General features: G+C 40.8%; 2 protein-coding genes across 6 annotated transcripts in view; both read right to left on the bottom strand.

Annotated features, from left to right (window-relative positions):
• The window catches only part of adamts14 (ADAM metallopeptidase with thrombospondin type 1 motif, 14), a 50969-nt gene extending 46289 nt beyond the window's left edge, over window positions 1-4680 (bottom strand). The window contains exons 1-2 of one of the 2 annotated variants that reach the window (XM_088001109.1): window positions 3437-4680; window positions 2751-3166 (exon numbers count right to left, since the gene is read on the bottom strand). In XM_088001109.1, coding sequence (XP_087857235.1) covers window positions 2751-3166; window positions 3437-3515 — 495 coding nt within the window. In that variant the 5' untranslated portion in view covers window positions 3516-4680. The remainder of the gene's footprint in view (window positions 1-2750; window positions 3167-3436) is intronic. The other variant, XM_015003537.2, reaches the window with a different exon arrangement.
• Window positions 4681-10219: 5539 nt separating this feature from the next.
• The window catches only part of pald1a (phosphatase domain containing paladin 1a), a 46149-nt gene continuing 40889 nt past the window's right edge, over window positions 10220-15479 (bottom strand). For all 4 annotated transcript variants that reach the window (XM_088001002.1, XM_088001003.1, XM_088001000.1 and 1 more), the window contains exon 20: window positions 10220-13523. In XM_088001002.1, coding sequence (XP_087857128.1) covers window positions 13374-13523 — 150 coding nt within the window. In that variant the 3' untranslated portion in view covers window positions 10220-13373. The remainder of the gene's footprint in view (window positions 13524-15479) is intronic.

The following is a 15479-nucleotide window of genomic DNA, read 5'->3' on the forward strand; positions in this document are numbered from 1 at the left end:
CTCAGCGATTTGGCTCATGCGATTTCTGTCAAAAATAGTTTTGAGATAGTTTCGCTCTTTGGATAGCTCTGGCATTAGCTGCTCTCAAGCCTGCCCGTTCAAGTGTCACACGACTGTTTTGCAGTAAACGTCCATCAGTGGCTCAGCTTTTCTCACTCCCTCTCTGTTTTGTTACAGCCGAACACACATTTGAAAACCAAGCAGCTACGCAAGAGCAGAATGACATGTCAGACTGTGGCAATAGGCGGGACGTGGGGTGGGGGGGGCATCTGATGCTGCAGGATGCAGACAAGTTGACTTTTTATTATTCAGATTTATGGTTAATTGTTCCCTTTGCTTAATTATGGAGGAAAGGTGGAACAGAGAGAGAGAGATCATTTCTCTAATACATCACGTAATTTCTCTAGTTTGTTTCACGAGTTTGTTAAAACTGGAAAATGCTTTTTGCGCTTACAATGCAACACGGTTAGAATTCGTCTCCTATCAAAGACAGCATTCAGGGGAAACAATAAGATAAAGTAATAAACTTGTCTCTTTCCACTTAACTTTTAGGACTGCAGTGACAACGGTTGATAACGCAAGCAGTGTGAGCTAGTCATCATTTTGATTTCTGTAACCTCATTTGCCATTAAGGTCAGGTTGGGTTACCACACAAAACCAGCTTATAGAAAAACTGTGCAGCCAGGGTTCGTGACGTGATTCAATAAATGGTTATCATTGATTTCTCAGCACACAGCTGCTGATTGCGTGCCCAACTGCAGCTGCTCCAACTGAGCGTCCCGCGTGGAGCGGGGGCCGAAATGCGCTCTCTCTTCAGCTTGGCCAGCAGTGCTGGTTTCAACCCGAAGTGCTTTTGTTTGACAGCTTACAAACGTACGCAGTGAAAGATTTTAGTAAAACAGTATGATGCAATGCGCTCTGCTTCTCTTAAGAAATGAAAATATGTTTAGAGGGCAATAAGAAGCAACTAAAAATCCCACAGAAACAGAATATTATTTACTGATCGCGGGCTACTGCTTCGGCTAACTCGGCGACTGAATGTCTAAGAATAAAAACATTCAAACACCTGTTCTGCCAACGTACAGTCAAATAAATTCAAAGTGTTAAAGATCAAAAGGACAGCTCAGACATTCTAAAAGATAACTGGCTTGTATTTGTATAGCACTTTATCAAGAGCTGTACAAGTACAAGGCGCTTCACATTACAGAGATGGGCCTAAAGCTCGAAGCTGACAACTTTATCGGGGTTTTTATTTAGAATAAATCCCAGTGAGTTGTTTGTGGACCCAAAGCTAATGGCTCGTAGAAGAGGAACCAAGACCACAGCAAACCTCTACCGTCCTCAAACAACTCCAATCTCTGAAACATCACTGCTTGGTTCTTTACACAGAAGCAGTGTGCCACTAGTGATGCTCTGAAAAGATAACATTAAAAATGATCCAGCTATTGTAACTGTTTGATGTAAAAGTAAAGCCGTGAACAAAGCAAAACGTTTACTTACCTTCCTATTTGATAGTTGCTCTGGCCAGAAAAGCTCGACATGTTCTGGAAGCGCATCATCTCCTTCGTCCATATACTGTGTAAATTAGCTTGATGCTACACTGTGACATTTTTGAGACTGGATTTGTTTTTAAATGGCAGAAGTGTACTTTGATCTTGGCCACTCTCAGACTACCTGTTAGCTGCAGCCTCCAGGACCCAATAAATGTGGATTTATACTGAATGAAGATGCAATCAGAGTTACAACCTTTTAACAAACGGACCCTTCGAAATCCTGAGCTATCCCTTTAAACAATCTGATAAGGTGGTGATAAGTTCATACTTGTGGATTTATGAACTCTAGAAGACAGAATTGCTTACCTGGACAGTTAAAATAAAAATAAAAATAAAAATAAAAAATAAGGTCAGAACGACAGCCATTGGTTTGTTCCTAAGAGTAAATATTAACAACAGATTTAAAAAGCGGTTTGCATGAACGGATATGAAAGTTTTGAAATTGGAGTTATTAAGCTAAATTGGTTTCAGCACTCAGATCAGGTGTGTCAGTCTACTGCAGTGATATTTCATCCAGCAGCCTGAATATTTTCTTGGCGTGCAAAGTGTGACTTCATGAATAGGGATGTACAAATATGAAAACGTGACCAATATTGATATCAATATTGGCATTAATTTTGCTGCCATTAACTGATATTTAATAATATTATATATATATAATATATATTACCTGTTCAAGGCTGATTCTTCTCTGCTTCAGTTAAACTCCCCACGATCCTGCACTGTATCACCATCACTATCATATGGCCAAACAAAAACCACATGGCCAACATCCTACTTAATTTCAGATCTTCTACGGATCACTGCATCCCAGTCTGGGCCATCTAAACACATAAAATACGTTTACATATACACTGCTATAGATAGGGCTTTTATGTAAGTTACTGTGTGAATCAGCCATAAGAACTTCTCTCAACTCAACAATGAACTTCTTTCATGATTATTAAAAGTGACATCATTGTGACTGCTGCCTGCTGTATGTGAGATAACCTCCGTTCATCGCTAATCTACAGAAATCCCACTTCAGAAAAGCTTAAAATCCATCTAATCGACGTCTTCTATGAAGGCATAAAGCATGTAGAAGTTTAGAAAAACAATGTTCTACAACATTTAGAGGGATCTTTTCAGTATATGTGTTTGTTTCAATTGTTTGAACTGATTTGTTTGTGTTTAGCCCCACTGAAGGTTCACACTTACCAGTCCATCACAGTTGCTGATGGCCACGGAGGCCTCCGGCATGTCGGTCACATCGCCGGTGAAGACACAGTCCCGATGGATGCGTTCCTTGGCCTTTTCCTCAAAGTCCTCCTGCCATTCCACGAAAGCTCCCGGTGCCACCAGCCTCCTGTTGGCCTTCAGGCGAAGGTGGAGCTCTTTCCCAAACAAGGTGACATTGAAAAACAAGTGCTGACCCATACTAGAGGTGACCGAGGGCGTCTGGGGGGCACTGCGGGCCATTCTTCTTCTGCTGCCAGGAGCTGAGAGATTCTCATCAGTAGCCGCACTTTTACTTCCACTTCCAGCAGAAACCACGTGAGAAATGTACCGGCCGTGGGAGTCTGTGCTGAACGGCACCATAAGACCATATTCACTTAACTTTCCAGAGAGTTTTTCTGATGGGACAAATGGTGTCAAATAAGAATCACATAAAAAAGGACATAAAATGTGCCAATGGAAAAAGAAAAAAATAAATAGAAAGGTGAAATAAGAAATGCTTATTTAGGAATGGAATGCCAAATGGAGGGGATTCAGTGGAAAATTCTACAATACTTCTTTTCATTTTCAATATAATGCATCTTTTTTTTTGTTTGTTTGTTTTTAGGGTTTTGCATACATTTTTCATTTATAAAAATGCAATAAAAAAAGTGAAAATAAAGACTCACCCTCTGATTCCGCAGCCAGAATTTGGTCCATACATACTTGACAAAGTGAAAAGCACATCAATAAATATAAACAATCCATAGCGAGGGCTAAAGTGTGAGAGCTGCCACTTTTTTTTAATTTTCTTTTTTCTTTTCTTTTTTTTTTGTTTTTACTTTTTCTTTCTGTAGTAAACTTTGTGAGTAGAGTTCCTCTCCACCTCCAATGACAAAAAAGAAAAGAAAAAAAAGAAGAAGAAGAAAGCCCAAAAACGCAAAAGCAAAAGTGCTCAGAGCTGAGCTCCAGCGAGGCAGCCGGGCATTTCTCAGCGTCCTCCCCGGTCTACACGCCAAACTGTAGCTGCTTACAGTGTGTTGGCCCTCGCTGAACTGAACACACCGAAACTGCCGCGTCCATTTAGGGAACCGAACCGGGGAGGGGGGAGAGAGAGATATCTGGGGGTGCTGATGACGACAAACTCTCCGGTATAAGAACCGGGACGGTTGGAAGTTGTTGCCCACTTTTTCCCCTCTCCCCTTTTCTTTCCTCCTCTCTTTCAAAACTTTTTTTTTTCCTTTTTTTTTCAGCAGGACAACACCGAGTTAACACACGCCTACACTGAGAGAGAGAGAGAGAGAGAGAGAGAGAGAGAGAGAGAGAGAGAGAGAGGTGGAGAAAAAAAGTAGGTAGAGTTGAGATGCAGAGACAGAGTGTCCCAGCGGTGGAACATCTGCCGTCCAGTCGTGCACAATTACGCACCGATGGTGCGGCTCCGGAACGCACAACTGCTAAACTGCGACCACTGGGAGCGCATTCTCCCTTGAAGACAGCCACATATTGAGACACGCATCCCCCCCCCCCCCCCCTCATAAAGGCAATAATAGTACGTTATATAATCGTATTAAGTTGGGAGAGAGAGAGAGAAAAAAAAACAGCCTCAGACACAGCTGATGTTCAGTCATGGAATTTGGACTATTTCTCCTTCTGTAACACGCCGAAATAGCCCGTCCAGACTCCAGATGCAAGGTAATAACTCATAGAGAGCGTGTTTACATTAGTCCACAAACATATGTTAGTGATCACATGGCAGTAAATCTGGGAACAGCATTCCTTCACATTACACTGAGGCACCGGTGACGACAAAACGCTACAAAATCCAATGGCCGAACATTTACAATAAACGCAAAGGTTGAAAAATGCAGCTCAGGGGGGGAAAAAAAAAACAGTTTTGGAAAAGTAAGTTTACTCAGATTTGAATCGTTTTTGCCCTTTAACAAAAATAAATTATCATTTGAAAACGTTGTGTTTGTCTTTGTGTAATATTAACACAAGTCATCTGAACGCGAGAAAATGTGTGTCCTTATAAATTGACTGCACAGACTGAAACTGCAGAATGACTGCAGCTTTCACATCCCCTTGACTTTGTTTTCTGAATAAAACACATTTTCTTACTTTTTAATATGCTGCAACATAAAATGGCATTTTATAAAACATCACTCAGATGTCTCTATTCTAACCAAAAAGGGGAAATATTGAATCTTAATTGATGTGCTGAAGTAAGAAAAAAATACATATAAGCAGTCTTTTGATAAGGTGTATGTAAACATCGATTTTAAAATCATCAAATTTGACAGCAAGTTTTGTAACAATAGAGCAATACAATTTTTTCCCCCTATTTTTATTTATTTTTCTGTTGTTGTCTTTTAATTGAAAAGATAGCCCTGGGAGGAAGGATGTGTGCTCTGTTTTGTCCAGTTTGACTTATTCTATTGTCCAAACCAAGAAAAAGAGTTATGAATTTAAAATGGTCTGTAGTCTACAGGGAAGCTGTCTGATTTGACATGGCGATTATGTTACCAGCTTCAGCAAAAACAAATCAAATCATACTAGTTTCGTAATCTGAGCTAATCCTGCAGATGTCACTCTGAGCATATGTTCCATTTGCCCAACAGCAGATCCACTGAGGGGAAACGAGAGCCTGGTAATATTTGGCAGTACTGTGAAGACCACCAAGATAATTCTTTTTAAATTTGCTCTGCTGGAGTCCAGACTGATTCAGACGTGAGTGCGCCGAGCCTGAATCAACAACTCTGGAATCTTTCTCAAAGGAAGGCAGAAGGCGGGGGGTTGGGGCTGCAACGAGTCTTGACTTTTAGTTTTTTTTTTCTTTTTTTTATTTGAGAAATTAGGGTGTCTAGACTGGACACCAAGCTCCCCATCCCCCTTTCTTTTCTGTTCCTCGAGTGTGTCTGGGCTCCAGATAAGAGCGCGTTGCCTGTAATGCCCTCAGTGTGTGGTTAATTGGCTCAAAGCTTCCAGGATGGTCAACGTTTGGCAGGTGTTGGGAGGGGGGATATTCCGCAGTCGTCTCCCCTGGGGCAACTGAGAGGGGATTGGATGGTGATCCAGAGCTGTGCATTAATAAGCAGTGGAAACTAACCACAGTATTAAGAGATGGAAACCATTAACTGCCTTGTGAGATGCTTTATGCTGTTTTTCCATCCATGATGTTTAGAAGTTTTTTTTTTCTTCTTCTTCGTCTTCTTCATGTGTGTCTAAAAGCCAGGAACACATTCCACAATATAGCATAGTATTCAGTTAGAAGCCCTGTTTTTTCCCCTTCAGAAATGAATAGCTCCACTCACAGTCTGTGGTTACGTCCACACACAAGTACAATTTTCTACAACAGAACACTCTGTCCTTTATAACATAAGAGCGAAACATTGGTGCACTTTTGACTTGAACTGAACCTACATGGCAAGTTTTCCCAACAGAAAAATCCACTGAGATGTTCAGAAATCCCTTTAGAATTGTGAATCGGCGAATAAAAAAAGAAAAGGCTCTGTCTGGTTGTGTTTCTCCTCCAAAACCCCGAATAACTGATCCGTAGCTGCAAAGACTTAAACTTTTTTTTCGAGTGTTTTCAGCCACAGGGAGAAGTTGCAGCACAGAGGGAACCTATGCAGACTCTGGATGCCTTAGCATGTGCTGTAATTCTGTCTAGCCATGCCAGCGAGCTGTGAAAATATGCAATTTTTTTCTTCTCCGAGATGCAGAAGATGCAAAGCAGCTGCCGCTCTGCCCAGCAGTTTGAGAGGTCTGAGTTTGAGAGGGAGTTGGGGGGGGGAGGGGGATCTGAACCTTAACAGTTGTTACGCTGAATAAAGTATGAATTGCCTTGCAGTGCTTTGTGCTGCAGAAGCATTTCAATGTGTATCCATTCCAAACAGAGGAATGGTTTATAATGGACATAGCTTTTTGAGTGTATTTATTTTTTCCAACTCATACAAAGCCGCTGTGGAAAATTCAGCATTTATCAATGCAGCAAAAAAAATTCTATAAAAAAACAAAAAACAAAGCTGCGTTTCCTCTCAATGCAAATCTCATAGACAGAATGTTGTTTTTCTGATAATTTGGACCCATTCAGAGTCACTTCTAAAACTAAAACGGAACTTTGACTAAAGACCATAGTTACATTTGGAGGGAAGTCTGGTGTGAGTAACACCACTCCAGCTGTGAAGCATGAGGGTAAGCAGCACCATTTTGTAGGGGTGTTTACTGTGTTTAACAAAACAGAGGGCATCGATGGAGAGAAAACAGTCGGAAATATTGAAGCAACAACTAGAGACGTCAGCCCGGTAGTTAAAGCTCTGGAGCAAATGGGTTTTCCAACGCAATCACTCTAAGTCAAAGTGGCTAAAAGTGGCAACACATTCAATGTTTTGGTGTGGACACTACAAAGCCTAGAGCTCACTCCTAAGGAGAATTTGTGGACAAATATGGTCAGACGTGTTTGAGCAAAAATCACACCCAGTTCCACCAGTTCTGTCAGGAGGCTCGGGCCAGAACTCCAACAAACTACTGGGAGAAGCTTGTGGAAGGTTTGACCCGAATCGGTTCAAAGGCAATGCTACCAAGCACTAAGTTCTGATTTTGAAGACATCAAGAATTCTTTCTTCCATTCTTTCTTTAGCAAATAAAAATAAACAAATTCCTAACTGATGTAAAGAAGAAAAGTCAGTGCAAGAAAAAAAAAGGTGCGTCTTTTTATTTGTTGGTTTTAAACAACAAATAAAAAGTTAAAACTCATTAAGCCGGCATTTCTGTATTTTTTTTTTAAAATCATTATTGGTTTGATGTAATATTCTAATCTTAAATGCCTTGTTTTCATTAGCGAAGCTGCATTAATAGAAATAAGGCTTGAAAACACTTGTCTGTGTGTAATTAATCTCTACGTGTTTCTCTAAGTGGTTGAGTTACTGAACTAAATCCAAACAGCTTTAACCTCCCTTTGTGTGCAAATACTCAAAACCATGCAATCAGCATGTCCTTGTAAAACACATTTTATGTCTGCAGTGTAGTCCAGCTTACAAGATAACACACTACCTTGATTTAGTTCCTATAAGTGGCAAAATCGGGATGTCTGCCAAAAGACTGAATGAGAGAGGAAATGAGTTTTTGAAAGTTACTTGTCAATTTCTTCATTTTATTATGGTGACTTTTCATTACCCTGCTCAGTGAGGTGTGTAATGCATCGCCTATCAGGGACTGTACATTATTGCCCATGGTAAGGGAAAAAAAAGAAAATAAAAAAAAAAACAAGACTTGGACGTGCAAAATGAAACGCTTCCCTTTCATGCGCTTATTACTGATCAAATCCCTTTGAGAGCTCGGTGCACACCGGAGTCTCCGAGGTGTTTGTCACTCTGCCTTCATGCACACAAGAACAATCAAAGCGGATGGCGATGCACTCGTGCACCCTCACGCCAGTGCCATGCCTCCTGTCCAGACCAGCTCTCTCATCTGCAGCGGGAAGCTTTCCACATGAAGTTCATTACATCCCCTCTTTGCCGCTCGGCTCTTCAATGGCGCTCTTTGTCCGTCGTAATCTCTGGATCCTTCAGAACCACTAGCTTGGATTTCACTTTGGGGAGTATCTCAATGAGTTTGGAAGGGATTTCAAAGGCGAGGGGGCCGCTATATCATCCAAGCATGGGCCTCGTGTCCTGGGCTTATCTTGACCCGGAGTCAAGTTGGCCGCATGCTGCAACTAAATAGGCCCTCTCCATATCCGTATCGGTTGTTTCGACCGATTTGTCTCCGCTGGTAAAGAGAAAACAGGGACAGACATTGCTCTTTGCAAAAGGGTTGCAGTGTGTTTGATCCATACAGTGGCTTGCATCAGATTTTATACACCCTTTTTAACGTTTTCACGTTTTGTCACATCACAACCATAAACTTCAAGCTGTTTTATCCATATTTTATGTGATAGATCAACGTAATGTAGTGCCTGACTGTGAAGTCAAAAGAAAATAATTCCATTTTTATGAATCCTTGGCAAGTAAAATTCTGAAACGTGTGGCCTGCATTTGTGTTTGCTGCACATGCATGCCGCGGCTGGCTTGCACTGCATTTACAGCTACAAGTCTTTTGTGGTATATCTGCACTCAGTTTCCCCGTCTAGGGAATGAAGTATTTGCGAATCCTTCTGACAAAAACAAAAACACTCCAGCTCAGTCGTAAAAGCAACTTTAAAGTTTTGCTTCGGATTTAAAGGATTTAGGCCGTTATAACCCATGAATGTACTGTGACGCAAACCCGTAACTCTGCGCGTGTGTTTACGGTTGCTGTGTCTGGATTCTGGACCATCACCTCGAGTCCGTCTTCCTAACTCTGGCCATTGTCCCTGTTGCCGCTGGAGAAGAATGTCCCCACAGCATGATGTCGTCACCTCCATGCTTCACCGTTATTTTCAGATTTTTGCCGTTTCCCCTTCTGGCAAAACTGAAACTGGGCTTTATGTGGCCTTCTTCTTGCCATGTTTCCACACATTTGACAGTTGATTCTCCCACCTGAACTGTGGATTTTTGCAGCTCTGTCAGATTTACTATAGAGCTCCCGGCTAGTTTTCTGATTGACGTTCTCCTTGCCTGGCTTTACCGGGTTAGGTGGACGGGTCACGTCTTGGTAGGTTTCCTGTTGTTCCATGCAATTATGTGATACTTTGTGTTGTTTTGCAAGAACTGCGGTGCACTTACCTAACAATTCAAAGTTAAGGTCATTTCAAAAGGAAAGAAACGTGGCAACCTGTATGGTGGGTTTTTTTTTTAACTTTTGAGGCAACTGGGTTTGCATCGAGAACACTCCAGAGCAGATAGGCAGCAGCGCGACAGAAATCCTAACAACTTCCGTATTCCAGAAGATAAGCCTGCTATGCTCTTACAAGAAGGGAAGTGATCTGAGATATTAGTCTTTCAAAGTAGGCCAGCAAAGCCAAGTGAGCTTCACTGATGTGCCGGCCGCGGGTGGCTTTTAATCCTCACACAACCCTCCGTTCTGGAAAGTGACCCTAGTTTTCTTCTTTTTTTTTTTTTTTTTAATTAAGACCCTACCTGTCCACATCAAAAGGCTTTTCAGATTAGTCTTTGATCTGACTAAGCTCTTTATTACTGTGTATGGAAAATGTTAAGATCTCAGTCCAACAAAGAATCATCTGTTTTTTTTTGCTTAGTTTTTTTTTGGAAATGTATGCCGTTCAATCTTCATAACCTGCTCCGCTCCGCCAAGGAAGCTGCGCCAGAGGATATACGAGAGGTTTTCTTTCGTACGGGGTGCAAAAGGATGATGCCGAGATAAGGAGGAAAAGGGAAAGGAAGCTGAGGAGGGAAGAGGCAAAATTCTTCTGGCTTTCGTGGAATCGGGACACTTTAAACTGCAGCACACCGAATCTTTAACGCAGATCAGCATTTTATGTTCCACCCTGATAAAATACCATCCTAGTGATGTACCAGAAAGCAGGCTTGCAGTTTAAGTTGTATTTTTTATTTTAGTCTCCCAAAAAATAAAAAATAAAAATGAACATACAATGAAAAACAGGGGACAGATAATCTCTACAATAAAACATTAAATACTATAAATGCGATAGACTAAAGTCGTTAGGGTGTTATCAAAGCTTACACTTACACATGCTTGTGTTGCAAAGTTACACAAGAATGTTTAACCTTCTGCATCTAGTTAAGTCACGTGAATTTCCATCTAATCCTCACAAAGCGATGCTGCTTGTTTGGAAAATCAACAGAGAAACATAAGGCTTCTTTTTGATGGATTTTTGATGTCTTTATTGGCTTATTTTTCTGGCTTTAGGGTAGGATTCTTGGTTAAAGCATGCTAAATTATTACTTTGAAGAAAAACAAAATACCAAATTATAAAAAATAAAAAAAAAAAAGTGCTAAGACACTGGAGACATACGAACAGTAGCTAACAAGATGCACACGGAAATCAGCTGATGACCAAAATTTGCTGATTTGGACTCTTCAGCCACCGCTACTGAAGGAAGACAACTCAGACGTAACTCAAGACCTCTTGAACCATCTGCGGTTCATTCAAGCTGTGAGAAAGCAAGAGAGAAAGCAAAACAAAAATCAGATAACATGAACGCTGAATGGAGTCCAGGGAATTTGCTCTGTTTTGTCCGTTTGAGCTTCAAGGATTTGGCAAATTTGGAAATCTCAGCCAAGGTTAGGATCTACATTGAGACAGCTGTTACTCAAATGACAACTTGTTGGTCTACAGGAGGCAATTTTTAGCGTAATAAAATCCTGTGTAACACTAAAATATGTAAACATTGTCTTTGTTTTGAAATAGTAAAACATTTTTTTTTTTTTTTTTACAGCAACTGTAACTGAGAAAGCATATGATCATATCAAAGCGTTTTGATGAGAGCAGAATTTAGCACTTGGGTTGATTTTAAGGGTTATCCAGTCCTGACACAACTAAATCAAGTGGTTGGGTTTGCATTCTCAATATAAAGTTGAACTTATTCTCATTGCTGGTTGGACTCTGCTGATCCCACCTGGTATCTATGGACAGGACCTTAAGACATAGCCATGAAGAGTGGGGAGTCTGGTTCAGGAACCTCAGATGACACGTTGAGGTTTTGCAGATCATGTGGGTTTCTTGGCATCTTCAGACCATGATCTCAAGTATGCACTCGGAGACGTTTGTAACAAAGTATGAGCCAGGCAGGGTAGGAATTAGCTCTTTAAAGTTCAAGCGATAGTTTTAAAATGCAAGAACGGGGATTGCTTCTAGGTCAGGCGTCGGTCTCTGCCTCATTTTTTTCCTGTATTTTCAGTATGTAAACTCATTGGGGTCAAAATGTGAAGCTGTTGATTCTCTGCTCAGTTTGCTTCAACCCCGACTTATGTGTCATGGAACTTGGATCACGGCCAAAACAGAGATTCAGGATGCAAGTGACTAAAATGAGCTTTTTTGATAACATCCAGCCTTAGAGATAAGGCTACTTCTCCACTTTGAAAGAAATCACGTTTGGACTCCAGGGCAGATCCTGGGGTTATCTGCCCCTTCTGGCCTACGAACACCTTGGGATTCCCCGGACTACCGTCACTGGGGATGGGGGGAATGTCTGAGTTTTCCTTCTGGATGGACAGATGGATGATTTATCCAATAGCCTCATGACATCACCCCAAGTTTATTTAAGCAATCCAAGAGTGCCCTTGGCAGGAAGACTAGAAAACTACTCTGAATTCTGATCTGTCGCTTGCTAGATTATATTTGGCATCTGAATGTCAGATCCATTCAGATCAATGCATCTCTAGTCTTCAGTGAAACATTGGTGCTATTGTTGTCCTGACAAAGAAAAACATGACTTACGTTTTCTAACCTTGTTACTAAAATGAACTACCCCAAGTATTTCCAGAGCAGGTTATTTGCAGCCATAAGTATAATAATTTGAGGTATAGTTTAATTCCTGCAGACAGTGATGATGTGAAAGTGGGGCAAACTGATGAAAAGAGGATCTGCACATCTCCCGCTCACTTTTAAGCCGAGTCATTTCTACTTTAAACAACCACAGCTCCAAACATGGTGCTGATTCGTCTCCAGTCGCGTGAATGACACTTAGGATGAATTATTTGGTTTCAAACGCATCAAAGTACTCATATTCAACTATTTAGGTCTATTTCCAAAAGCTAACAGTCGCATGTTGCAGGCACAATCCACGAAGCTGAGGCCAAACAACTCAAGGCTTCTGAAAACCGAAAGGCATTTAAAACAGGGTCCTTGAAAAGACGAGAGTCCAACTGGTTTAAGGAACCAAATTAGATGAAAAAACATACTTTTTCTGCTGTGAACCGTGCCAAGCTGTTATATTTGCAGAACTATGAAAAAAGAAGGCCTAAGGTAATGCCTCAAGAAAATTTAATTGAAAGAACGCTGTAAAAACTTCAACAACACCTCTCTAACGTTTGAAAGACAAACACCTTCAGAGTCAATCTAACATAAAAATTTTTGACATGTCAGTACCTGCATCTGGACACTTATAATCTAATGGTGAAAGAAAAAACAAAAACAAAAAAAAAACACAATCCAGGTACAACAAAGGGACACAGTATGGCAATTATCATAAAGGTGAAAAAAAAACAATAATGTGAAACTGTTAAAAACCATTTACTCTTAGATAAAAGCTTAAATAACTGCCATCATATGTACACCGTGAATTAAAAAAAAAAAAAAAAACTCTGAAAAGGACAATGCTTGGAAAAAAAAATATCAGGTCACACAACAGCAAACAGTTGTGACATGCAGCCATAATTGTTAGCTCACACAGTGGAATTTGTTTCTCTCCTTCAAAACATTTTTCTTTTTTCCTCAAAGGAGATGCAAAAGTTCAGATGCAAAAAAGGACTAAAAGAATCTGCGATAAGAAAATAAAAATAAAAAAATCAATATTAGTTAACTATTGATAAAGAAGGCACCTAAAAGAGAAGATCATAAAAATAAAAGTAAAGACTAAAAGGAGCTGTTAGGATGATCAACAATAGAACAAACCAAAATAAGACCTGATGTCGTTCATGACACGGGGATTAATTGTAAAGGCATAACAAGGTTACTGTAAGTGTCTCTCGTTGTGAAAACGGTGCATTCAGAGGAATCATCCTTCAGATGAATTCCCCTCGGAAAGGAAGTGACTGAATGTCCTGCTGCTGCCAGCGGTAGCGCAGCCTGGCCAGCGTCATCACCCTGGGGTCTTCGAACTCTGAGAAACACAGCTGGTTGAGGATGTCATAAACTCCAGCTCTGGCAGCCACCTACCACAAAAAAACACAACAAAACAAAACAAAAATTAATGACAAAAAAAGGGGTGGGGGGGGTCGGGAGTCTGGAAATCTTTCCTTTTTTTCCTTCTTTTGAAAATGAAACGAAAAACACTGTTGCAGAACGAAAGCGTTTTATCCGCTGGTGTCTTACAAGTGTAGCTGCTACACTGAAACAACAGGCGACTGTTGTCAGACGCGACAGGATGAGACGAGAAAAAAATTCTGTGATTCTGTCTATGAGACCTATAAGCAGCAGGAGAAAGCAGGTCAGAAATCTGCCTGCATGGATGTTGTTGCTCCTGAGGTGTTCAATTCTTGCAGTTTTGTAATTTAAGCTGAAAAAAACGTAGATTAAATTTACAGTAAGCTGTGAGTTTTTATGTAGAGAGTTCACTGTTCATATTAGTCCACTAGCCACGCTGAGTCACGGTTTGCTGTGGATGTCAAACACCTCGCGATTAACGGGAAGCACCAACCGGAAAAGCCCAACAATCCCAACAAATCTGTCCAAAACCCAGCCGTTTCAGACTTCCCTGGAAGCATCTTTAAAGGTTGAACGGTTCATTGGAAGAGATTCAGCTTGCCGAGTTTACCCTGCAGCAGAAGATTCAGCATTCAATAACAGAAATAGGAAAACAGCATGCAGGGGAAAGTAAGGTACTGTTACAAATTTTACTTTGCATATTTTAACGTTCCAGTACGGAGTCAGAATTGAACGAAGACATTCTGGAGGTAAAGTGGCCGAAACTCTGCCAAGTTAACTCCTCCCTGTTCGTCTGAGCCTGCAAATTTTGGACAGCACTGTGCCTTTTGTTGCAAAGGAGGTCGAGCTAGTTGCAATCGTTTTGTCGCTCTCTTCAAAGAAAAGCATAAATAAAGGGTTTTACACGCAGTTCTTTTTTTAATCTTTAAAGCAGCTGTTTATAAGTCATCCATTCAGCAGCATTCCTTGTCGCGGCATCCATGCTTCCATGTGATGTGTTCCTGGAAAGCTGACACGTCTGTTTAACGACCTTTCTGATGACTTGGTGCAGCTGAACTATTATAGTCAGTCGATGTGATTCCTTTGAGACGCCGCGGTTTAGCTGTTTAGCTGTTCACTAGGGCAACCTGACTCATCCCCTCCACATTCAGGCTGTCTAAATAATGGATGTGTGAAAAATCAGAAGACTGGGAGGGTAATTTGTGAGGAAGAGGCCAGAAAAAAAGGAGGATGTTGGAGGGCTCCGGTGAGCCGTGATTACGTGCAATCTCTTGAGAATCAGCGCAGAGGGTGTTGACATCCTCTGAAGGATTGTCAAGAAGAATACCCAGTTTTGAAAAAATATGTCTTGTACATCCTTGGTGCCAGATAATCAGGCAGGAAAGGTTTACTCCCTCTTGGAAAATAACTACTCTTGTCAGTTTAACCTGACATTACACTGCAAAACTAATTGTGATGCCAACAGAGCAAATAAGGCCAGAATGAAACAATCACTTCCAAAACACGGTAAAAAGCAATGACTTAGTAATCCAATAGTTTCTTCCAAAAGGATTCAGCTTTTCCGTATTTTGACACGTTGCATCCTGCTGGCATCAATGGAATTAACTGACGGTTAAGGAGACAGACAGCGCTCTGCTCAAATGAGAGAAAAATGAAACATGCACAAAGCTGTGTGTGGCAGAAACCAAACACTTACAGAGTAATACATGTTGGTGTAAGCATCATGCTTTTGGGGTGTTTGGAGAAAGTTAATGGTAAAATTGAAGGAGCTAAATGTAGATGGTGATGCCCAGAAACTATGGCTGCATCCCACTGAGTTACTACTTACAGAAATGACTTGGGATGTTGTTTTTATTTTGTCTGAGTTCTGTTTATTTTTAACCTATAAATATAATGGACATTTTGAAGGTTCACATGGACGCTCTTGGTGATGTTTTGGTTTATAAAAAATAAAAATAAAAACA

This window comes from Poecilia mexicana, unplaced genomic scaffold, assembly GCF_051168715.1.
Source record: "Poecilia mexicana isolate PSO_F unplaced genomic scaffold, ASM5116871v1 scaffold_19, whole genome shotgun sequence".
NCBI classification, from domain to species: Eukaryota; Metazoa; Chordata; class Actinopteri; order Cyprinodontiformes; family Poeciliidae; genus Poecilia; species Poecilia mexicana.